General features: G+C 44.0%; 1 protein-coding gene across 1 annotated transcript; it reads left to right on the top strand.

Moving 5' to 3' along the window:
• The first annotated feature begins 11,799 nt into the window (after window positions 1-11,799).
• On the top strand, window positions 11,800-21,623 carry HMGB3 (high mobility group box 3). Its single transcript, XM_033137070.1, has 5 exons — window positions 11,800-11,933; window positions 15,159-15,317; window positions 16,280-16,419; window positions 17,610-17,784; window positions 20,040-21,623. The coding sequence occupies exons 2-5, from the start codon at window positions 15,168-15,170 to the stop codon at window positions 20,190-20,192; spliced, it is 618 nt and encodes a 205-aa protein (XP_032992961.1). The 5' UTR covers window positions 11,800-11,933; window positions 15,159-15,167; the 3' UTR covers window positions 20,193-21,623.
• The last annotated feature ends 2,405 nt before the right edge of the window (window positions 21,624-24,028 follow it).

Genomic DNA, 24,028 nt, shown 5'->3' with positions numbered 1-24,028 from the left:
GGGTATGATTAGCCCCCCCCCACCCTTACTAAATATTTAAAGCAATATCATACCACTTTAAACACTTACAGCTTCCCCCAAAGATTTATGGGAACTGTAGGTTGTTAATGGTGCTGAGAGTTGTTGGGAGACACCCCCCCCCCAATGTCTCTCACAATTCCTAAAGGGGTTTAACAATCAATCAATCTTCCCAGCGAACTTCACCTCTGTGAGGGGACGAGAGGTTTCCTAGCTACTCTCAGTACCCTTAAAGACTACAGCTCCCAGAATTTTTGGAGGAAGCCATGATTGTTTAAACTGGTTATAATGGTGGTGTAGATGTGGTCTTAATTGTGCAAAAGCATTTGAGGAGGCTGTGGTGAGTAGTGTGGCTTGAGGGGAACATGGCTTAGGGCCAGATGCAGAAGTCTGAATTTGACTTCTGGGTCTGAGGTTCCACTACTCCTGGCTTATAACAATAGTGATTCACTTAGAACTAGAGGTGAACTGACAAAAAAAGTGTTCCTCATGAATTATGGCACCTGTTTCTGAATGTACTTAAGAAGGCTAACTCATTTCACTGCTCCAAGTCCTTGACCGTTCCTTGCCATGGAGAAGTTAAGCAGGTTTAGTTTTATCTCGTTGCCGAAAAGACAAAACAACCCGCACTTGTTTAACTTCTGTTCCCATGTGAGATCACTTGCTTTTTGTGTTTTTATCTTGCCATTTATAACAAGGCATTGGTTCCCAAGAGAAGCTGTTTCCCCTATTTGTAGTGCCAAATAATAATAAAAAAGTCTGTGTCACAAAGCTGATGGTCGAGGATGTAGGCATTAAATAACAGTTAGAAAAGTTATACATCACCATTTATATATTGGTACTGAAATTTTAAAGTCTGAAAACACATTTTTTTTAAATTTTGTTTTAATTCCAGCCTTTACATTTGCTCCCTTCCTAAGACACGTGACAATGCATTAAAGTAAGATACAGCTAAAAGGCTAACACTTCTTGAGAGAACCTTTCCAATGTTACTTGTTGACATCTGCCTGTCTCGAGAGACAATGGAGTGCATTTCTGGGGGTGAACTCAAAATGCTGCACCGGCAGCACCGAAGTGACCTCCACAGGGCGCAAGCCTGGGTAGTGTGCATGGAGATCCTGGACTGCCCAGATGACAAGACCCCACTCTCAGCCTTGCTGGTGTGGTCCAAAGGAAAGCAGAGCAAGATGTTTGTCACCATCTTAGATTCAGGATTTGCCGGAAGGCGCCAACCAACCATCTTAGGGACTCCACTCTGGATTTGTGTAGGGTTTACTCCTGAGCCTTTTCTTCTCTCGAAGGTGTTCCATAAGGTGTTCCATTAGAGTCTTTCTTCTCCTAGATGGGCTACCTTCCGCAGTTGATGAGCCCCATCTGCCCCTCATTTTCCTCTACAGCACAAGCAGAAATCATGTCTGTGGACATTGTTCAAGTATTGGCAATGACAACCAGCATTCAATACTTTAGTGTGTGAAAGTGGAGTCGTGTAGTAGGTATGCATCATTTACATTTTAAAATGTGACTTTTAAAATGCTGTATATGAATAATCCCAAATGTTTTTGAGTGCCAAAACATTTGAGCGTGCTTTTATCATACTGCATTGCCAAAAAAGCATAGCTATTCTATGCATTGTATTGTTTGTCAAATGATAGGTTTTATTTATATTAACATATCCTATATTGGTGTCTGAATCTAACTTTTTTTAAGAGAATTTTTCATTTTGGTTTTGGTTGATAGTTTTTTAAAATGTGCAAAATGCCAATGAGATTGAGGGAGGTGTGTGTGTGTGTGTGTGTGTGTGCACGCAGTGAAATCTTTGCTAGATTGTGTTATTGTGAATAGGCAAAGCTGTTTCAGTTGCCACAATAAAATGTACGGTAATTTTTCCAGAAATCGTGCAATCCCAGCTAGCCCTCCTCTCCCAAATCATTTTAAGAAGTGTCCCATTGAAAAATTTACAGTCCAGTCCTTTACATGTCCACTTGGATGAGAGTCTCATTGGGTTCAAGTTACTGATTTCAGGTAAAAAGACTGTAGCCTCAAAACAGCACAAATCAAAGTATTAAACAAGTGTTTACTATTATTTTCTGTTCATGCCAAGGAGGTTGAAACAGGCTCAACTTTGGCTAGTGTGGCCTGATTTTTTTGTTTAAAAAAAATGGCTTACCAAACTGAGCTTGGTCTGGGGTTCATTTGGAGACTCATTACAGACTAATCGCTTTAGTGATGTTTTGAGTCAAGATATTGCTGAGATCTGCAAACCATTTGTTGATGCATTTGTGAATGGTCAGACTCCTATTAAAGTTAATCAGCTTAAGCTTGCTCTGTGGTCTGTGGTCCCCGAGTATGAAATGTCTTAATGAAACAGAAGTACTTTCCTCTGGCTTATTATTCTCCCACAGCTTTGAGCAAACACTTTGTTAAAAGAATTTGTCTATATTTTAACTTTTCTGAAAGGAGGCAGTGGAATTTCCTTTAGTATGATCACCTCTGTCTCACTAACCTTCATCCTGGTCTCAAACTGTCTCTGTAAAACTTCATCTCTTGTTTTCTTTCTAATGCACTGAACCAGGATATCTCTTGGCACCTTTCTCAGTTTTGCGTAGAGTGAGTTGATTCTGTTTGGCTTGTCTATCTCTCTTCTTAAAAACCAAAGTCCAAGCTTTATTTTTCTTTTTAATCCAGCCTAATGGGAATAAAATATAGGGAAATTGTGAGCACATTAAAACCAATTTTCAAAAGGCAGGGGAATAAAATAGCATTTTTATTTTCCCTTCCTAAGTGTGGCAAAAAGCATTTGTTACGTCTGTTTTGGTGAAGCGATCCAAAAGCACCTTTTTCATTAGGAATGGAGTACGTTTTCATTAGGAATGGAGTGATTTATTCACTCGCTCTGACAAAATGAAAGGGTGAAATCTCACCTATGTTATATACAAGCATCTTATTAGCAGCACCAGTGCTTTTTTCTCAGTGGGGGGGGGGGCGCAGGGGTATGCATACCCTGAAACACTGTGTGAATCTAAGTTTGGCCTCATTGAGGGCAGTATTTCAATATGAGTAGGAAAGTGAGAAGAAGAGTTTGGATTTCATATCCCACTTTATCACTACCCGAAGGAGTCTCAAAGCGGCTAACATTCTCCTTTCCCTTCCTCCCCCACAACAAACACTCTGTGATGTGAGTGAGGCTGAGTGACTTCAAAGAAGTGTGACTAGCCCAAGGTCACCCAGCAGCTGCATGTGGAGGAGCGGAGACACGAACCCGGTTCACCAGATTATGAGTCTACTGCTCTTAACCTCTACACCACACTGACTCTCTTTGGGAGTGTAACCCTAAACATTTTTTTTAGAAAAAGAAGAAGCCCTGAGCAGCACTCTTTGCTTATTTGCCTGTTTACATGTCTGCCTGCCTGCCTGTCTCCCTCAGTTCCACATTGATATACTGTATGTCTATATACAATGATGGTCAAGGAAAGGCCAACTTCTGTATTTTGGGGTCCCCAAGATCAAAGGCAGCATGCAATACATTTTCAGCACCTACCCATAAGGGAAGGGTGAGGGGCTTCTGCAGCCCAAAATGTTTTCAAGTGCAGAGACAGAGTTTGTGTATAGCAAAGGTGTCAGAAGACTGCCCTGTGAGCTTGGCTTTAACTTTGCCTCTGCACATTCAGTTTTCATACAGTGATACAGTAGTGCTAACCTACCTTAGCAGAACGTTAGTAGTTTTGATTCCTTGATGTAGACTCACAGTAGCTGACTCACTGATAGATGGCCCTCAAGCAAGAGGGAGGAACGGGTCACAAATCTTGACTTGCCATGTCATCTGAATGTGGTTAGTTTCTTCAGGCCACAATCCTATGTTTGGGTTTAGTGGTGGGTCGTTCCCACTTGCGCTGGTGGAGGGGGTGGCTGCAGTGCTTGGGGGGGGAGTGGCAACATATATGGCTCTGCTGCTTGTTCTTAGTGGTTCGTGGTTTATGGCTTCCTGTAATGTGCAGATGTGGTCGGTGCATTAAGGCAAGCCATTTGATAACTATGAGCATACGTTTTAGCTGATTTTAATACAGTGGTACCTCGGGTTACATACGCTTCAGGTTACATACGTTTCAGGTTACATACTCCGCTAACCCAGAAATGATGCTTCAGGTTAAGAATTTTGCTTCAGGATAAGAACAGAAATTGTGCTCTAGCAGCACAGCGGCAGCGGGAGGCCCCATTAGCTAAAGTTTTAAGGTTTAGCTTCAGGTTAAGAACAGTTTCAGGTTAAGAACGGACCTCCGGAACGAATTAAGTACGTAACCAGAGGTACCACTGTACTGAATTTTTATAGCCCATCCTGGGACCTTATGGTGAAGCACGGTGAAGAAGTCTGATTAATTAAATAATACACAACACAATGCACACCTTTTATCTGTTACCATATGATGTCCACAAATGGCAACAAGAAAAATAAAATGAATTTGGCATCACCTGCTGACAGCAGCCCCCCCCCCAAAAAAACCTACTTGGTAAGGGATGTGGCCCTTAACTGCCCACCCCTAATTAAAATGTCTGGGCAATGTTTTGAAGCCTGTATAAAAGTCCATATTAACACCTAGAGAGCAATCCTAACTATGGACAGCTGGTGTAACTTACGCTAGTGTAAGTTACACTGGCGTAAATTACCCTTATCCAAACTCCATTCAGGAAGAATGTGGAATACCGTAACTTGACTTGTAGCACCCTTTTTAAGGGCTATGTCTTGCCAGATTGCTAGGCAAGGTGACTGAGGAAAGACATTGTCCCTTCCCAGCTCCCGCAACAACCCCTGTTTTGGCATTTATGCAAGTTACACTGGCTGAACCTCAGCAGACTGGTTTCAGAATCAAACACTTTTCTTGGGGAGCTCTGTGAATTGTCGCTCTGATCTGAGGAATAGAGGCCTCCTAACAACTCTCAGTGCATTTAATAAATGTCCAATCAATTTGTTATCTCAGGGTAGGTTTGCAGCATAAAATACAACATCCAAAAGAGCATAGCAACCAACAGAATAAAATGGTTTAAAGTGTCCATGAAAATTGAACCTCAACACTGAATACAGTAAAGTTTGTATATCTACTGTTCAAGGACACATTCCCTGAGCAGAAGCCTTTGAAGGTGCAGAGCAGGGCTGGCAGGGTGTGTGTGTGTGTGTGTGTGTGTGTGTGTGTGTGTGTGTCTTAGGCAGCAGGCCTGAGACCTAAGCTTGGGTATTGTGTACAGCAAGCAAATCTGCAAGGGATTTCTTGAGCCAAGCAGAATTTGACTAACGCGACATTCTCACCCACACAAAAGTTGCAAGGGATTTGACTTCCGAAACTACACCACTCATCTTTAAGCTTACTTCTCATATGTAATAAATTCTTTAATTTGTAGTTTGATTACTGGCGCTACTCATCTTGTCACTTCAGTGCAACATTATCCTGTGCTTCTTCAGAATATAAATTAGCGACGTCTCTCCTCCAGACGGAAGTTTGATAAATTTTCTAACTGATATACATGCTGAGCAGAATCCTCCAGGAGTTGCCCAGAAGTGATTTAAATGACAAGATTTTGGACTTTATTATTACGATTAAGTTCCCTTCATCCCTGCCAAACAAGAAGGTTTATTTTATTTTATTTTATTTTTTGTCAACTCCTGCACAATCCCAGAGGGCTATAAGTAGTATTGTTTTATAGTGGTTTATTTTACACATATTGCCACTGGATGCAATCGTGTATCTAATATTTGTAGGAAGAAAATAGAGGTTGTGAATAATTTCAGTCGTAGTGCTTCTCCGTGACAGCCATTTGTCTGGCCTTGCGCACTTTTGGATCAAGGCCCCCAGAGCTGTCACTGTACAGCAGGAATGATGCTGTCATCTGTCAGAGTGCCAGGATAATGGACCCTCCTTGAGTTGACAAGTGAATTAGGTGATAACAAGACTCCTAAACTTATTTGTGACAGTTTGGTATACCGTGGGGATGGGAGCCTGCGGTCCTCTAGGCATTATCGGGCTGCAATTCCCATCAGCCCCAGTCAGCATGCCCAATGGGCAGGGGTGCTGGGAAACGTAGTGTAGCAACATCTGGAGGATTCTGTGCCTCTGGCACAGAGCAAGTGTGAGAGTGAGAAAAAAAATCAACACAGGTTGAGCACCTCTTTCCCTTTCTTTCCTGGAGTTCCTACTTCAGACTAGCAGTTTCAATGGCATCACTCCCTTGTAATAATGTTTGCATTTCTAATGAAAAGCTTTAGGTTTCTGCAATTAAATTGGATTAAAGCACTCATTCGCCCTACCACAACAAATCCACTTCAAAACAACAACAGGCTTTCTGCTATTGTGAAAGTGATGTTGCAATCCATTTACCGGTAAAAGTGTAGGATGATCAAATGATGAATAGGAAGATGCCAGAAACACCTCATAAGCAAATCAAGATGAATGCTCACCATGACATTGCTTCACAGTGGCCAACCAGATGCTTTTGGAAAGCCAGTAAGCAGGACCTCAGCACATCAGCACCCCAATGCACTTGCAATTCCCAACAACTGGTACTCCGAGTAGCTATTTATAGTCTTCTTGTTCCTGACTTTGCCTGATCTTCTTTAAAAGCCATCTAAATGGCTTGTGGCAGCGAGTTCCATAGTTTAACTGTGCATTGTGTTAAGTAGTATTTCCTTTCATCTGTCCTGAATCTTCCAACATCCAGCTTAATTGGATGCCCATGAGTTCTAGTATTATGTGAGAGGGAGAGAGAGAAAAACACATTTCTCTATCCACTTTCTCTACCCCATGTATAATTGTATACACCTTTGACATGTTCCTCCTTACTCAATCTATCTTTAAATTTAAAAACTCAAAAAGTTGCAAGCTTTCCTCATAGTGGAGTTGCATTGACAACAATATTATCCTATCTACTAATTGCTGACAGTAGATTTCTTGGCTGTAACTTCCAGAGTGTAGATCATTTATGTCGTCAAAAGAGCTCTGCTTGTACACAAAACAAAGGTTTGGGCAGGTTTAGGAGAACTCCAAGTGACCAAAAGAACAACCCGTTTAGGAAAAAATAAGGGGAAAAAAACTAGCCCAAGGTGGGCTGAGCTAGCTCAGAATCCCCTAAACCAGTGGTTCTCAAAGGGTGAGGCATGGAGAGGATGGTAAGTGTGCCAGGAAGATTCGAGGACAATCAAATAAACGTTTAAACGTTTCAATGTGGTATAGTATAGTATCATATAAATATAATTTGTTTTTGGATGAACAACCAGAAATGGTATTCACACCTCACTTCAAGAGCATTGGCTATTCCTCCACAGTTCCACATACTGTATTGCAGTGAACAGTGATTTTCAACTCTGACAAATATGAAAGATCAGAAAAGAGTACGGCTTCTTTGTGCTGATGAGGATGTTAGAGCTTGTTTGTCTCAAATTAGACCTAATCTAAATGAGATTACCTGGCAAAAGCAAGATCATACCTCTCATTGAGTCTTTATACATTTGGTACTTAACATACATAGGTAAGAGGCTTGTTTATAATATATTTTGGGAGTGTTTCATGTTACTATGTAGCTGCACAGTTTTATACTTTCTGGATGTCCCAAGATCACACTATAAAGTACCGGTAGTTGTGCACTGCTGGGAGTTGTTTCTTTTTGTTTTCCAATGGATTTATTCTCAATTTAAAAATTGGTGTGGCACAATCAATTTTTTATTGTGAAAGTGTGGCTCAGAGAAATAACTTTGAGAGCCAATGCCTTAAACACAGATTATCTTTTGGAGGGAAAACTGCAGGATGGGGTGAGGAGACAAGGAATGAAACACGGGGTAGGGTGGGGAGCATGGGCGTACCCAAGGGGGGCAGGAGGGGGCACCTGCCCCCCTAGAAGCAAATAATAATAATAATTAAATGGTTATCGGCAGCCTAAAAGGGAAAAAAACTCTCCTAAAATAGCTCAACTACTGGTCTTTCTTCCCCTCCCAAAATCTAAATATCAATTGAGCTCTGCCGACCCGGCAGCCGGCCACTGTGTGTGTGTGTGTGTGTGTGTGTGTGTTTGTGTGTTGTGCTGCGCCAGCTGATCGTTGCAAAGGAGCTTTGGAAACAGTTCCCTTGCATGGTGAGTTGCGAGGGCTGAGGATCCTAGGAAACTGAGTTTTTCAGCCATTTGGGGGCTTTCTGTTTGGGGGGGGAAGTTTCTCTGTTTTCTGAAGCTGTTTTTGTTTGCTGTTTACATAATATGGTCAGTAATCTAAAAACAAACTGAACCCCTAAAAACGGTGCATTCCTCATCCCCAAAAAAGGTCAACAACTTTGAGCTGAACCCCAAAAAACAGGGGTAGATCACTGCTGAAAGTAGATCATAGTCTCTTGGGAATTGGCCACCCCTGATATAAGACATGTAACTAGAATAAAAAGTAAAAAAAAATTCAAGCAAATAATTGTAATAACTACCGTAATAAAGCACTGCTATAATTATATATAATTTTCCTAAAATTTTGGTTTCATTCGCCTTTCCGTGCTGAAATGTCACAACCTGAATGACCATGGCTTGCCCCCCCCCCCCAGTTTTGATCCTGGGTACGCACCTGGTGGGGGGTGGTTTTCAGCTCAAAGGCCACATTAGCTCATAGGCAGTTTGGGGGGCCTGGATGACCGTCACGGGTAGAATCAAAGGTGAAAGTGGAAAGGGCAATGGTTGTGACTCTCTTGACTTTTTGAACAGTGGGTACATGTCCACCCAGGTCCCAGAAGTAAATTTCATTGAATCCAACAGGGCTTACTCCCATGTAAATTGGGCTAGGATCGCAGCCTGAGTTTTCTTGCTTGCTTGCTATTGCTCCAGTTCAAATTGCTATTGCTCATCTGCTCATGTCAGTGGAAGTTTTTTGTGTGGGAAATTAATGAAAACCCTTTCAAACCACAGATTAAACACATCAGCAACTGGCAGATACCCCCCCTTTTCAGCAAACATTATTAGGGCAGGTGTGGCAATTATTGGGAATCAGGATTGGAACTACCACAGGGAGGACTGGTAGGGTGAGAGACGAGGGGTGTTAAATAGAGCGTCAATCCCAATGTGAAAGAATATTTAGATTATTGCCACATTAGGCTTCTCATAGATTTAAATTAGAATCGGATTAACCTCTGGCTTCATAAGCGCATGGGGTCTGGCAAATTCTACCCTGCAGACCACTTTTCTTCTCCATTCATAGAGCTGGGTTTTTTTAGTTACAACAGAGAATATGTTTAGCTATGGAAGTTAGAGGGAATTACCTAAGTGGCTGGACACCCAGGGAGCTGTTGTACCTAGAACAGGGGTCTGGCTTGCAAAGAGGCACTGGTCATTCCAGATGTGGAAATCCTCTAAAAAGAGGATTTAGTACTACAGTTTTCCACTACCCCCGCTTTCCAACTTTTAGCAAGCCAAGGCAGATTTTTCTAAATATATTTGCTCCTCTTACTCCCATCCCCTTAAAGGTATGAAAGAACAAAAGGTGTGCACCCGGAGGAGTCCACCTACCAAGCATTTCCATGAGGCAGTGTTCTACCCAGAACAGTGAGTCATGCAGGGTTGCAGCAGCAATTCTCAGCATTTGTCCTGTACCTGTTTGGAAGAAGGATGGTGGACTCATGGGCCAACAGAATCCTTGTGATGGCTCCGCACATCAATGTCTTAACAAATAGTGCTATTTGTTTATATATATGCTGCCTCATATTATAATGAAATGAACACTTAAACCCATAAAATATTTTACAATAAGTAATAAATCTTACAAAATACAGATAATTTGTACCTATATCTAGCTTAGTTTGTTCAAAAGCACTTCCAACAATGTCCTTTCATGAAGCTCAGTAGGCAGCCTTGAACCCATCACAGTTTCCCAGCCTAGACTTCCTTAGAGGGTTGCTGTGAGGATAAAATGAAGAGTTCCTTGTTGGAAATACAGGATATAAATCATAGAATCATAGAATCATAGAATCATAGAATCTTAGAGCTGGAAGAGACCACAAGGGCCATCCAGTCCAACCCCCTGCCAAGCAGGAAACACCATCAAAGCATTCTTGACAGATGGCTGTCAAGCCTCCGCTTAAAGACCTCCAAAGAAGGAGACTCCACCACACTCCTTGGCAGCAAATTCCACTGTCGAACAGCTCTTACTGTCAGGAAGTTCTTCCTAATGTTTAGGTGGAATCTTCTTTCTTGTAGTTTGAATCCATTGCTCCATGTCCGCTTCTCTGGAGCAGCAGAAAACAAACTTTCTCCCTCCTCAATATGACATCCTTTTATATATTTGAACATGGCTATCATATCACCCCTTAGCCTTCTCTTCTCCAGGCTAAACATACCCAGCTCCCTAAGCCGTTCCTCATAAGGCATCGTTTCCAGGCCTTTGACCATTTTGGTTGCCCTCCTCTGGACACGTTCCAGCTCGTCAGTATCCTTCTTGAACTGTGGTGCCCAGAACTGGACACAGTATTCCAGGTGAGGTCTGACCGGAGCGGAATACAGTGGTACTATTACTTCCCTTGATCTAGATGCTATACTCCTATTGATGCAGCCCAGAATTGCATTGGCTTTTTAAGCTGCTGCATCACACTGTTGACTCATGTCAAGTTTATGGTCTACCAAGACTCCTACATCCTTTTCACATGTACTGCTCTCAAGCCAGGTGTCACCTATCCTGTATTTGTGCCTTTCATTTATTTTTGAATGTAAGTCCTATAAACGTGTGAACCCTGCTACTGCTGCTACAGTCTTAAAAGCTGCCTCTAAACCTATTCAGAGGAACTTCCTTCCAACTGCACACAACTTGGCAGATATACCTTCCTCAGAAAAATATATTTGGTACTTTTATAAACTTTGTTGGGTCAGTAAATTTCTCCATAGTGCCACGCTCATTCGGGGTGACCTAACTGAAGTCTTATTCAGTTAAAAATTTGACTTATATTTGGGTGATGGGGGCAAGCTGAAGTTCTGAACTTATTAAAAAAAATGTGCATTTTTCTAGTTGTGTAGTTTAACCGTGGATGGGGAACATGATAGATGAAAGTTTATTTAACCCCATGGCATCATGTTTCGGTAATAAGGTTTTCCGACTGAAGCCCGGTGCTCTTTCCCCAAAACACCTTCTGCGTGTTTATTCCCCCCCCCCCGCCCCCTGCTGCATCCAACAGAATTCGAACCCAAGCGTGTCAGAAAAGGACTGCAACCGGGCATCCAAGGAGATCCCATGAATACATAACCCACGTCATCAGGGAAGGCATTCCTAAATGCCGCTCCAAATCATTAATACGCCTTGCCCCATCGAAAGAAAATCAGCTGGGCTGGTTTCTACAAAAGTCCAGGAGTGCTGAGGCGCCATAATAGTCAGACTAGACTCCGAGAGACAGGTGATTTGCGCACAAGCCCCTTTGAACTCTGCGTGGGCTTGACTTCCCGAGCAAACACGGGTGGGCGATCTGGATGAAGATGATGAAGAAGAAGCACCCTCCAAACCTGCCAGGGTCAGGTGGGCTGTGAGACGATCGCTCTGCAGCTGTGTGTGCTGCTATTACTTTTACTACTGGCAACTCCACGAACTTCCCACCCCTTGTTCTTCCCCCTATTTCCAGAGTGGTTTGTGGCTTGGGTTTTGTGTGTGTGCTCCCATTCTGCCAGGCGGGTGTTCTTTTTGAATGAATGACTTAACCGCTCGCGGCCAATAGGCGCTGGGCCCTGCTTAATATTCAGGAGCCCCTTGTCCAGTGGCAGGGCGAGGAGGTTGTTTTAAACGGCAGAGCCCCGCAGCCAATCAGGCCGCTCTCGTAGGAAGCCAACGCGAGGCTGAGCCCCAGCTACTAGCGCTGAGTCTTAGCGCGTCGTGTGTGCGCCTCGCTCTCTTGCCTTGCATATCGCCTAGGTTAAAGCGAACAATACAGGTAGGTTTCGTGGAGCACTTTGCAACTTTTTTCCGGGGGGAGCGGCTGCTTTGCTAGCCCTTCTTTTTAATTTCCCCTTTTAAGAACAAAAGACGCGCTCCATTTTTAATTGGGGGAGGAAAAAAAAATCTTTTGCATTTTTATTTTATTTCAAAAGATTTCCCGATTTCATTTCTCTTGTCTCTCAATATCCCGATCAACTTTTATCTCTTGGCTTCCCACCCACCCACCCGTCTTTAACTAGGTGTGGGAAATCAAGACTTGTCCCGGATACTGGTGTAAATGGAGCTCGGTTTAATTTTTATATATTTATATTTATTTTTAATGGGGTGGTGGTAGCAAAAAAGGAATGGGGGGCGGAGGGCGACGGCGCAAGGCTAGGCTATATATAATGCATTCTCGTTTCTTACTCTGCAAGGGGGGGCGGGATAATACAGATCCACACACAAAGTAGGTGCTGGGGTGGGGGGCACGCGTGGATTTTCCGCTGGTGCATTAACTTCCCCCGCATGGGGTGCGGGGACCTCCCGCTTAACGGGCATGCCAGCCCGGTTCCCCGCTTCTCCTCCACGCGTGTCGCCTCCTGCCCTGGGCTCGCCTTCTTGGGGATCCGGGGGGGAAGAGAGGAAAGTTGCCTTAGCCGTGCGCATTGCTGGTGCCTTGCTGTTTATTCTGCATTAATAATGGCTGTCGCTTTAGCATCTGACAGGGATAAGCTCTGCGCGTCCCGGAGAGAGAAGGGATAGATGATAACACACATCTCTCTTCTCCCTTCGCCTCTTTATTCCTTTCAACAGCAAAATTTTTTTTTAGAAAAAAATGTGTATTTTTGTTCCCTTTCCCTCTCCACCTCGCCTTCCGATCCGTCCCTAACCTTTCGTTTCCTCCCCGTCTCCTTTTCCCCTGTCCGAAAAGGTGCCTCTCGTCCCCCTCCGATCGCCGCTAAGCCCCGGACCGTTTCCCTTTCGCCCCTTGCTACATTGCTTTTTGAGCTGAGCTCTTGTGTGCATTAATATGGCTGGCGTTTCGGTGGCACCGCTGAAGGAAGAAAGACGCGTAAAGGCAACAGAGAGGCGGGGAGGGGGAGCGGCGCTGGGGAAAAAACCCCGGTGGGAGCCCCTCAGAGCCCCCAAACCTTTCGCTTCTTTCCCCGATCCTCCTTCCCTATCCTACCGTGCCCTTGGTGGGCTGTTTTGGGGCCGTTTTGGCTATTTCCTGCACTTTTCTCTCCTTGCGCTTCGGCGCGGCTGTGTGCTGAGCCAGGGCTTGTAATGGCTGCATGGCAGTCTTTGTTATACAGGCTATTGCGCTAAGCAGGGACATGGGAGGAGAGGGGGGGTGGCTGCTTCAAAGCTGCTTTTGCCCCCCTTCCCGACCCCCGGGCACCCCCAGACCCCCCTCATAGGAAAGAGGAGAGCTTTTTCTACAAGGCTGGCTTGTTTTGGGGAGCCTTGGTGCTTCGGTTTCCTTTCCTGGGGGGTTCATCCGAGCAGACGGGTGCCGGTGGCTTTGTTAGGGATAGCAGTCTCGCTGCCTTGTAGAGAAGCCATTTTAGCGAATGGAGCTGGCTGGCTATGGGCGAGGGGGGGAACTCCATATCCCTGCCTTAGCAAAGCACCAAGACTATAGAGATAGCTATAGCAAGGGCAAGAACCCCGGCGCCTGCCCCAGCTCCAGCCGGCTTTGCCCCCTAGGGCTAAAGGCACCCCGTAGGAGAGCCGAAGGGATTATTTGAGGGGTACTTTCTTTCATGAGTAAACATTACACAAAATGGAAGATGAATTATTGGTGTCTTTGGTGACCTGTCGTTTTCTCTCTCCCCCCTTCTCTCTTTTCACCCAGCTTACCGGAGCCACTCCAGCAAATATATAGCAATCACGGGCATATCCCAGCTGCCTTCGCTAAGGCAATAAAAGGGGCTTTTTAATGCAAGTTGTCCCAATGTAGTAAAGAAAAAGAAAAGGAGGACGGGGGGGGATTTCCCCCCCCCAATGACCTTGGGGGCGGGGGAGTAAGGGACAGAATTTATTCATTTTTTTTGAGAAAAGAAAAGCATAAAGAAACGAAATGTGGGTGGGTTTTTTTCCTCCTTCCTCTGAAACTTTTTCAGATAGTCATGCAGCCTTTTAATAAGGGACTGAAATAGGATTTTTTAAAAAAAAAAAAAAATTTTTCCCGAAGAAAGGAAATTTGAAAAAGGGGGTGTTGAGCTCTCTTTTTTTCCTGGAAGAAAGAAAATTAATTCCAACTTTTAAAGACAGCATAGTACAAATAATTATTTTAAATACATTTTTTTTATAAAAAAAATCACGAGCAGTTTTTTCTCTCCTTTTTAACCTCACAAATGGTTGCTTTTTCAGGAAACAAGCTGGGAAAGGTGCATTCATATCTAAAAAGTTAGCAACTGCTCTGGAAATTAAATAAACAGCGACCAGCCTGACATCAAAAGTATGATGTTGCTTTACCAAGAGAGCCAATCTTATAACTCGTGCTGTAATAAATAAACTCTTTAAACATATTTTAAGCTGTTTTTGGAGATAAGGGTTTTAAAATGCTGAAGTGCCTACAGAAGATGCATGACAGCTACTCTGACATAAAATGCATTTTATTTTACTATTTTATTTTATAGTTCTGAAGAAGTAGCAAGGGAGTTTTCCTACTGGGTGGGCTAGCCAAGGAATGCAAGTCACAACTATGTGTATTAGTTAACCCTTTTAATATTTTGGTATTATGGGCTAGTTCACACGTCTGCTTCACATTGGAACTTGGGAAGCTGCCTTCTGTTGAGTCAAGTCCATCTAGCCCAGTGTTGTCTTCACTGGCCGGCAGCAGCCCTCTAGTTTTTCTAAATTTGGTGTATTCACAGCCCTACATGAACCTGGGACTTTCTGCATGCAAAACAGATGCCCTACTATTGAGCTATGGCCCTTGACCATCAAATGTAAGCAAATCAACTGGAAGTTGATGCTCAGTCAAGTGAAAATAATGATGTGGGCAAGCCAGCAGAGGACTTGCATGATGTCCATGTTGACTCAACACACACACACAACTTCCCAGTGGACAGAAATGGGCACGTTTTGGCTGAGAACTTTTAAAAGTGGTGCGTGCATGCATGAAAGTGCAAATACACTTTGGGCAATGCAGCTTATGTTTTCTTGGCTGGTATACGCAACATAAATTGCCTGTTGTGGTGGTAGGTGGTGATTTTTCTAAATGTCTTTCCAGGGAGTAAAGATGGCTAAAGGTGACCCGAAGAAGCCGAAGGGGAAGATGTCTGCTTATGCCTTCTTTGTTCAGACCTGCCGTGAAGAACACAAGAAGAAGAATCCAGAAGTTCCCGTCAACTTCGCAGAGTTCTCCAAGAAGTGCTCAGAGAGGTGGAAGGTACTGTGTGCAAGACCCAAATTCTTATACTTGAAATGAAGACAGCAGCCTAATAAGAGAAGAATGTGTGCTTCCTGCACTTTAAAGCACACACACACACACACACACACACACGCTTTCAGCTTTAGGAACAAAAGCAGCCTCCACTAATTCAACTCATTGAGCTTTGTGGCACTCATCTCAAATAACTGCAGAGAGATTTGCAGCCCAAGTCAAGAGGTCTAAAACCCTGCTTGAGTCATCGCTTTCAGCAATGAGTATTAATTGGGCATTGCCAGAAAACTTTCAAGCATTCTTTATATAATCTTAGAGGCTACAAACTTATATATGAGAATGGAAGTTCTCAGGAAGCTGAATTCTGCTTCCTCTGATTTTAAGGGTGTGAAGGAAATGTGGCCCTATAGGGACCCTGGCCATGTTGGCTGAGAGTAATTGGAGTTAGAGCCCTAAACATCTGGTGAGCACCATGTTGGCTACCCATGCTCTCGTTTTGTCTGGAATGGCAGCATTTCTATAGGTCTAGCTATGGCTGATCTGTCAAGTAGATGGTCTTAAAATCAACATACAGTGTGTGAAAGGAGCAAAATGAGGGTGCAAGCTACCATATCTAGTCTTAATTTGGAGCTTGTCTCCCTTGTGTACAAAGCATGCCTCAATGAGCTGGCAGTCCTACAGACTTGGGCACTTGGAAGGTCATTTCTGTGTACACATGGCTGAGGGCATCTCAGCCAGGTTTTTGGAACATAGGAATCTGCAGTGGCACACCGTTGGCCCATCAGCCTAGTGACTCCTACTCGGGAAGGCAGCAACTCTGGAGGGTCTCTTTCCCATCCAGTAAAATTTGTGCTTGAGACCCTTCTGCATGCAAAGCAAATCTTGATCTATGACCCTGCCTTTGTTTGTGGCTCTTTTGGGTGGGTGGGGGGAAGGCAGATCAGTAACTTCCTGTGTTTGCCTTTCAGACCATGTCAAGCAAAGAGAAGGGCAAATTTGATGAGATGGCTAAAGCTGATAAAGTGCGGTATGATAGAGAGATGAAGGATTACGGACCAGCAAAGGGTGGTAAGAAGAAGAAGGACCCCAATGCCCCCAAACGGCCACCGTAAGTAACTTCCCTGCATAAGTACACATACACAAACTTACTCCCAGATTTGTTAGGTAGTAAGATGCAACCTACATTCAAACAAAGTTAAGAAAGAAACAAGTAGATTTGGCAGTAGGAAGCCAAAACAGACCACTGGTCCACCTAGGCCAGTGTTGTCTACACTGACTGGCAGTGGCTTCCAGGGTCTTTCCTAACCCTACCTGGAGATGCTGGGGATTGAACCTGAGACCTTATGAATGCTAAGCATGTGCTCTACCACTGAGCTATCCTCCCATACCCCCCGGGATATCAGACTGAAGCTACAATAAAGCACCTCTATTATCTTTTTTTTTACAAACCCTCTTCAGAGCTGGCTGCAACTTCTCACTCTGCTGCTTTTGGTGAGAGTTAACCCATTATCAACAACAAACGGTTAGAAAGACTTGAGAGTTTTCAAGATAGTCATGCAACTGCTAATTTAAAAAACAGCAACAAAGTTAATGCTTTTGAAGGCTGCTAATGCCTGATCACTTAAGCTTTAAATCTTGGCACTGAGTAGTTGATTGAGAGTGGCACCATTTGCCACTTACGTGACTATCTTGGAGGTGGGGAAAAGGAGCTTGAAATCTTGACTTCCCTTAGTGACCCTGATCTCCTAATTTTATTATTTAATGGCGCTCTAGAGTGTTCGGTGTGTCACATAACATTTAGTGCTTAACAACAGTCCTGTAAGATGAACCAGAAGTTGCGTCTCCATATGACGGGGTGGGTTGGGGATGCGGGTGCTGAGGACTAGTGACTTGCCAAGGTCCATCTAGTGAGGTTTTGTTTTCAAAAAGTTGAATTTAAACCCAGAAATTCCTAGCTCCTGTCTAGGTTATATCTTCTCTCACTGGTTTCGTTCTAGTCAAAGTGTTAGGGATTTCTGCTACCTCACCCCACAACAAATGCCCCAGGACCTATAATAGTGAGTGCAATGCTAAAACAGTGCTTATAAGGAGGACTCTGCTGAGGTACAGCTGTGAGCAGGAAATGGGAAGCCCTTGCTTCCAGTCTTGCAGCAGCCATGTCCAGGGGAGCATTCAAGGCTAGGGTAGAGGCGTGCAATGCTAAACCTCTGTAGTGTTGTGAAGTGTAGGTAAAAGACCCTTGGCCCACCACACCAGCTCTCAACTGTGGTTTGTCTTCTCCCTCCCACCCTCCACAAGGTCTGGATTCTTCCTGTTCTGTTCAGAATTCCGTCCCAAGATCAAATCCACTAATCCTGGCATCTCCATTGGAGACGTGGCAAAGAAATTGGGTGAAATGTGGAACAACCTCAGTGATGGGGAAAAGCAGCCTTACAACAACAAGGCTGCAAAACTGAAGGAGAAGTATGAGAAGGTAAGGCTCAGGTGGCTTCTGTCCAAAGGGACCCTTGATTGCATTTGCTCCCAAAACGAAACTTTGTCTCATGGCAAACACTTGGAAGCAGACTTCTCCAACCTGGTGCACGCTCCAGGTGTTTCATTGCACTACTAGTTCCCTTCAGCACTAGCTAGCACAGGTAGGAGGGCGCACTAGTTTGGCGAAGCCTGCTTTAGAGGTGAACTGCGGTGTCCCCAGTTTGGTGGAGTATTTCCCAACTTAACAGGGCATTCCAAGCCAGCTCCTTAACTGGGAACGAATTCCAGTGACATCTGCGAATGCAAACTTACCAGGAAAACTTGCCCTGGCTCCTAGAAGCCAGCGTGCTTGTTTTGCTTTTTTAAAATAAAGTTGTAAAGCTGCAACTTCTTTTTCCATCTCTTCTCCATCAGCCATCAGAAAGGGACAGTGATGGGCTGTGCTAAAAAGCTTGAAAGCTTCTTAATTCTAAGTAAGAGAGTAGGAAAAGCCTTGTTGGGTCAGGCATGTAGTGCAATATCCAGAGGTTCAACCAGATTCTTGTAGGAAGCTTGCAAACAGGACCTGAGTCTCCACAAGAGGTGATATTCCCAAGAGGTGGCATTTTAAAACATTTATTCCCCTCCTTTTCCTCTTCACAAAAGGGAGTTGCTCAGAGCAAAGAGGGTGCAAGAACAACCACGCTCCCACCATTAAGACACAAGTTATCAAAGCTAAAAATGGCAGCAAACCCTCCACAAATACCAGCATTTGAATCAGTGCAATTAAGCACCGACACACAATTCAAAAGCTTGGGGGATGTTTTCAGTTGCTAGAAGAACACATATAAATGAAGAGAGGTAAATATTGCTTCTTGCCGCAAGGAATTCTGCAGATGGGGTGCCACAACATACGAGGCCCGTTGCCCAAGCTTATTTCAGAAGACAGTGGTGTATGCAAGAGATGTGCAACGGCCATTCTTAAAAGGATGGGCAGATTTGCACAAGAGATCCCTAGGAACAATAACACAATTTTGAATTGCACTTGGTAATGGACTGGTTGGGGAGATGGGTACTTACAATTCCACATCTATTCTGTTAGTGAGCAGAGAACTGATACAGAGTTGTGATCTGTTTTTTTTTTTAAAACAAACAAACCCAAAAACCATGTAAGTGGCTTTTTTGGGGGGTCTAAGCTCTAAAAAGTTACATGCATTGGAAGAACGATGCAAGGTTCTTCAGGCATATCAGTTAGGTGTAAAATTACTATGGGAGAGGTGTTCTGACTTACGCAAGTCAGCAAAACTCTGAAGGGTAAAGCAGCAGTTAAGACAAGTTTCCAAGGTTATAAGCTCCCCAGAAAAAAAATCTGTTTCTGTGGCTCTTACTCTAAACTCATGGCTTGCAATTTGGAGGTGCCTCGTGGCACCTCTTGTAAGCAAAGAGGCAGGGGGTGTCGCTGATCAACTTGTTCAGGGACCGAGAGTTCTGGGGCAACTTTGCTCTCTTCTTCCTAACAATTAGGGCTGGAGATAATGCAACTTTCCTTAGCTCATGTAAACCTGTATAATTGGAACAAGGAACACATGGCTGTCCAGAGGCTGTTGGAGCCCCTAGCCAGCACACTCCATTTTCAGGGCTGATAGGAGCTGTTAGTTGAACATCTTAAAAAAGGGGACCACTCCTGCTCTTTTTTTTGGAGGGTGGTTTACAGAATTTTGACACCGAATCTTGACTTTTAAAAAGCGCAGAGTGTGACGTTGCTAGCTAGATGCCTAGATTCCTTGGGTGAATGGGAGGCAGTCCTCTTCATGCTGTGCGGGTGGGTCTTCCCTCCTGTGTTGCATTACGCACATCTCCAGGTGGAGCGGCATCTTGTGGGGGGTGCAAGAGGCTTGGGGGCCCTTGTTCAAGTAGCAACCCACCCACCCACCGTTCTCTGTAGGCAAGCCATTGTTTGTAAACACAGGTGTTTATAGCCGCTAAGGACCACCACCAGCTTCAAACTAAAGAAGTTGCAATGTTACAAAGTCAGTCCTCCATACTGATGGTTGTGTGTGTGTGTCTGTGTTTAAAGATCCAGACTCACCCTGGGCATCTCCCCGCCCCATGCAAGGTGTCCCATGGGTGACATGTTCAATAGCGCTCTTACCTTCTTCCATGTGAGAGAGGCTATTCTGAGTCACCGTCCCACTTAAAGGGGGTTGGGGTGAGGGGGACACCTGCTGAACATGCCAATCAATGCCAGTGAAACTCACCCTCTTGCTGTTGCAGGATGTGGCTGACTACAAGTCTAAAGGCAAGTTTGATGGTGCAAAGAGTGCCGCAGCTAAAGCTGCTGCTGCAGCTCGGAAAAAGGTAGAAGAGGAGGAGGATGACGAAGAAGACGACGAGGAGGAAGACGAGGAGGAGGAGGACGATGAATGAGAAACTGTATAATACTTGTCTCCATGTGAATACCATAGAGTAGGGGAAACACCATTTGGAAAAAGAGAAAACAAAACAAGGCACCTGTTGCTTAAGACAGGTGTGTCTTCATTTGCCCTTTTTATTAGGCTTAAATGACACAATTTGGATTCTGACCACACCGTACGTAGCTCCTTTGGGGAAGGGAATTTCGAATAAAACGTGCTCTAAAGAGGGGGGGGGAAGCAACCAAACCACAGTTTACGTTAAGTGGCCACGGGTGTCCTTGGGCACCCTGAAACTGTAACAAAGTTGTACATATTTCCAAACATTTTTGAAACGAAAACGAAACAAAAAAAAAAAGTGGGAGCAAGGCGCTCTTGTGTTCTCCTCAACTCTGTGCACTTTCCTGTTGGTGTAACAAAGCATTTAAAAATGTTTCTCAAGCATCTTATTTTTTAATTTGTAAGGTGGTGTTTTAACTATATGGTTATTGGCTAGAAAATCCTGGGTTATAAAACTGTACATATCTATAGTTTGTAAAAACTAGACAGATTCTTGTGGTTCATGCTTTGAGCAGTGATGCCCTCAGCGTGGGAGGGCATATGACTCACTGAAGGTTGTAACGTTCTTCCACGGAGGGGTTGTGTCTCAAAGCACGCTCTGCGAAATTAGATCTATTTACACTACAGTGGGCGTCCATTTAGCTTAAAGTTGTCTTTCTGTATATAGTGAAACTAGCATTCTGCGGCCATTCTTAGTTGTGGAAGGGGAGGGGGGGACTTCAGCTGGCATGAGAAAATGTATGGAATCTTTTTTTTCTTTCCCTTTTTTTAGTTAAGCGGGGTAGTTTTTAAACGGAAACTGTAGGTCTCTTCGTTTGTCAGCTTAAAACGTGAAGAGAGGGCGCAGAAAACAAGTTCAAAAACACTCTGTACTTAAAAAGAGAAACAAAAATTTGCAAAAACGTTATGTTGGTTTTTTTTGTATGTTTAGAATGCTGAAATGTTTTTGAAGCAAAAATAAACAGTATTACATTTTTAAAACCTCTTGACAATATTCTAAAAAATTTCTGCTTTGAACAAGGTTCCCTGCAGCAGCAGCAGCAAAAGGAAACATTAGCAGTTATGGCAGCGTCAACCCAGCCAGTGGACCAGTTTAAAACTTATAGCAGATATTTTCCCCCACTTTTCCAAGGGTGAACGTGAAGCAGTTTCAATACTGGTCTAGGAAAGGTGACTACTTGAGTTAAAGATGCTATGCAAGTTTGAGTCTCTTACTCCTTTGAAAGTAGGAGGCTTGTGATCTTAAATTGTGTGATTTACCACCATATGGAAAGGTAGGTGACTAAGGGGGAGCAGATGTTTCTTTCTAGCTGTGTTGGGTACCTTTATAGCCCAAATGCTATGCTTTGTAAATATTAAAATGTGCCTTTTTTGTCCTGTGTTTAAACTGTTTCAGACTTGTGGTGTTTTCCTGCTTTGTCCCTTTCCCCACCAGCAGCCTGGTTATTGGTAGGAAGAATATTAGATGACCACAAGTAATCATTGTTGAATCTTGCAAAGGCAGCTTCGGCCACCCTGGTGCATGGGTTTTCAGCACTTCTGCAAAGAGATAGGTTCAATGCTCTTTGGGTGGGTGGGTGTAGGGGAGGAAGGTTTTTTTTACGTGCTATGCTTGGTTGAGGAAGCCAACTTACAGGATAATCACTCTAGATCTCACGCCAGAAGTTGCTGATCGCCTCCAGTTGTCTCTGGTCTTGGGGCCATGCTTGCTTTGGCCAGTGGACATGGTGGTTCAGCAATGTCTAGCGACCTAAAGGTTTACCCACACTTGCTGTACAGAATGAAGTTTTTGGATGAGGATTGGGTTACAGTGGGTTGGGGCCACACTTAAGATCCAGAGTAAGCTAGGCGCTTTTGGGTCCTGTTGGAATCAGCGGAATTTAAAAAGACAACTTCTATTGATCTTCGTGGGAGTCAAAACGCAGCTAACTTGGTCTGCACCCCACCCATTGTGATCAGAAAGGTTTGTTGTGCTTGGGTCACACCAAAATGAATAGGACAAGGCGGTCATGATTCGAATTCAGTTGGTTTCTTTAGGGAGTCCCGAGTGCAACTAAAACTTCTGCGTCAACGTTTAACTGCTGTTCTGTTAAATTCTCACCACTCTGGAGTTGATTTGGCTGAAATGGTGATGTGCCCAAGGCTATCCAGTTTGATTTGGGGCTGAGCAACAATTTGAATCCAGCTCTTGATGGCTTGAGTCAAACTACTACTTCATTCTGCTTCTCTAGGTACACAGCTTTTAAAATAAAACCAATTGAACAGAGAATTATAAAGGAAAGAAAAAGGGAAATTAGCTTTAGGAATGCTTACTGAAATACATCTCAATAACCTACTTATTAAGAGAGAGTCATTTGCACCGCTCTTGGGAGAGTATTCCATAATCTGCGATGATTGGGAATATCCTTTCTATTTTACTTATTATTTGCTCTGCTCTTTCAAAATAATTGAGGGTGGCTAGACATTTCACCTGGGTAAAAGAACTGAGACCAAACAGAACTTCAGCTGAGCACCAAATGGCTGAAAAGTCAACTTTTGGTGGTAGTTTGCAACTTGAATTTTTATCCCTGGACTCCTCTCTCCGTCCCATTCTTAGCCCAGTAAAGTGTGCTAGCTACATGCATGTTGTGTTTTTTTGTGTGTGTGTAGGAGAGCCAGCGGCATATGTGCAGCTGGGAGTTCTATGAAATTAACCACATTTGGGGAATCTGGAATCTGCCATAGCTGGGAAAATGGTGTGTTTGTCTGTGTAGGGTGAATTATGTGTGCAATACCTTTTCTTCATCTTGTGGAAGAATGCCACTGTATTCACAACACCAAAAATAAACTGGTAAAAACCACGCCATGTTTGTTTGTAGCTGTGGGTAGTTTTAGAGCTCCTACCTAGCATGGTTAAGACTGAGCTGCAAAAAAGGAACTCTCCAATTCAGTCCCTGCTTTTGGCCATCGGCTTGCTAGAGTGTCTTGCCTTAAGGCAATCTCTGACTCCCATCTACTCTACGGGGAACTTCAATATGTGCTTATTTTATGATTGGGGCTGTTTGTTGAATTGAACTCGAACAGCCTTCAGGGATACCCCAACATACCCTGATAGGAGTTGCTGTATTTTGGTGCCTTCTGACATGTCAGAAGCCCCAGGTGATCTCATGGGGAACAGCCTTTGATTCCTCTTCCACAGCAGTACTGTAAAAATGAGGTGGAAGATTACAGAACGGGTTCCTCCACCCCCTAGCAGGCTACAACTTCTCCCACTTTAGCAGTGCAGGCTTGGTGTATGTGGAAACCCCGCTCCACGTGAGATGGTAATGCCCAGAAGTACTTAAGCAGCATCCAAAGGCCAGTCCCATGTTTAAAAATAACAAGGCTGCAGCTGTATACTGGGTGGAATAGTGGGATGCGGGTGGCGCTGTGGTCTAAACAACTGAGCCTCTTGGGTTGGCGGTTCGAATCCCCACGACGGAGTAAGCTCCCGTTGCTCTGTCCTTGCTCCTGGCAATCTAGCAGTTCGAAAGCACGTCAAGTGCAAGTAGATAAATAGGCACCACTGCGGCAGGAAGGTAAATGTCGTTTCTGTGCACTCTGGTTTCCATCACTGTGTCCCGTTGAGCCAGAAGCGGTTTAGTCCTGCTGGCCAAACGACCTGAACAGCTGTCTATGGACAAACACCAGCTCCCTCGGCCTGAAAGTGAGATGAGCGCCACAGCCCCATAGTCGCCTTTGACTGAACTTAACCATCCAGGGGTCGTTTACCTTTACTGGGTGGAATGAAAGAAAAAATAACGGGGAAAGATG

The sequence above is a fragment of the Lacerta agilis genome, chromosome Z, assembly GCF_009819535.1.
Source record: "Lacerta agilis isolate rLacAgi1 chromosome Z, rLacAgi1.pri, whole genome shotgun sequence".
Taxonomy (NCBI): Eukaryota; Metazoa; Chordata; class Lepidosauria; order Squamata; family Lacertidae; genus Lacerta; species Lacerta agilis.
Note: the sequence above shows the minus strand (reverse complement) of the source record. Positions and strands in the feature narration are given on the sequence as shown.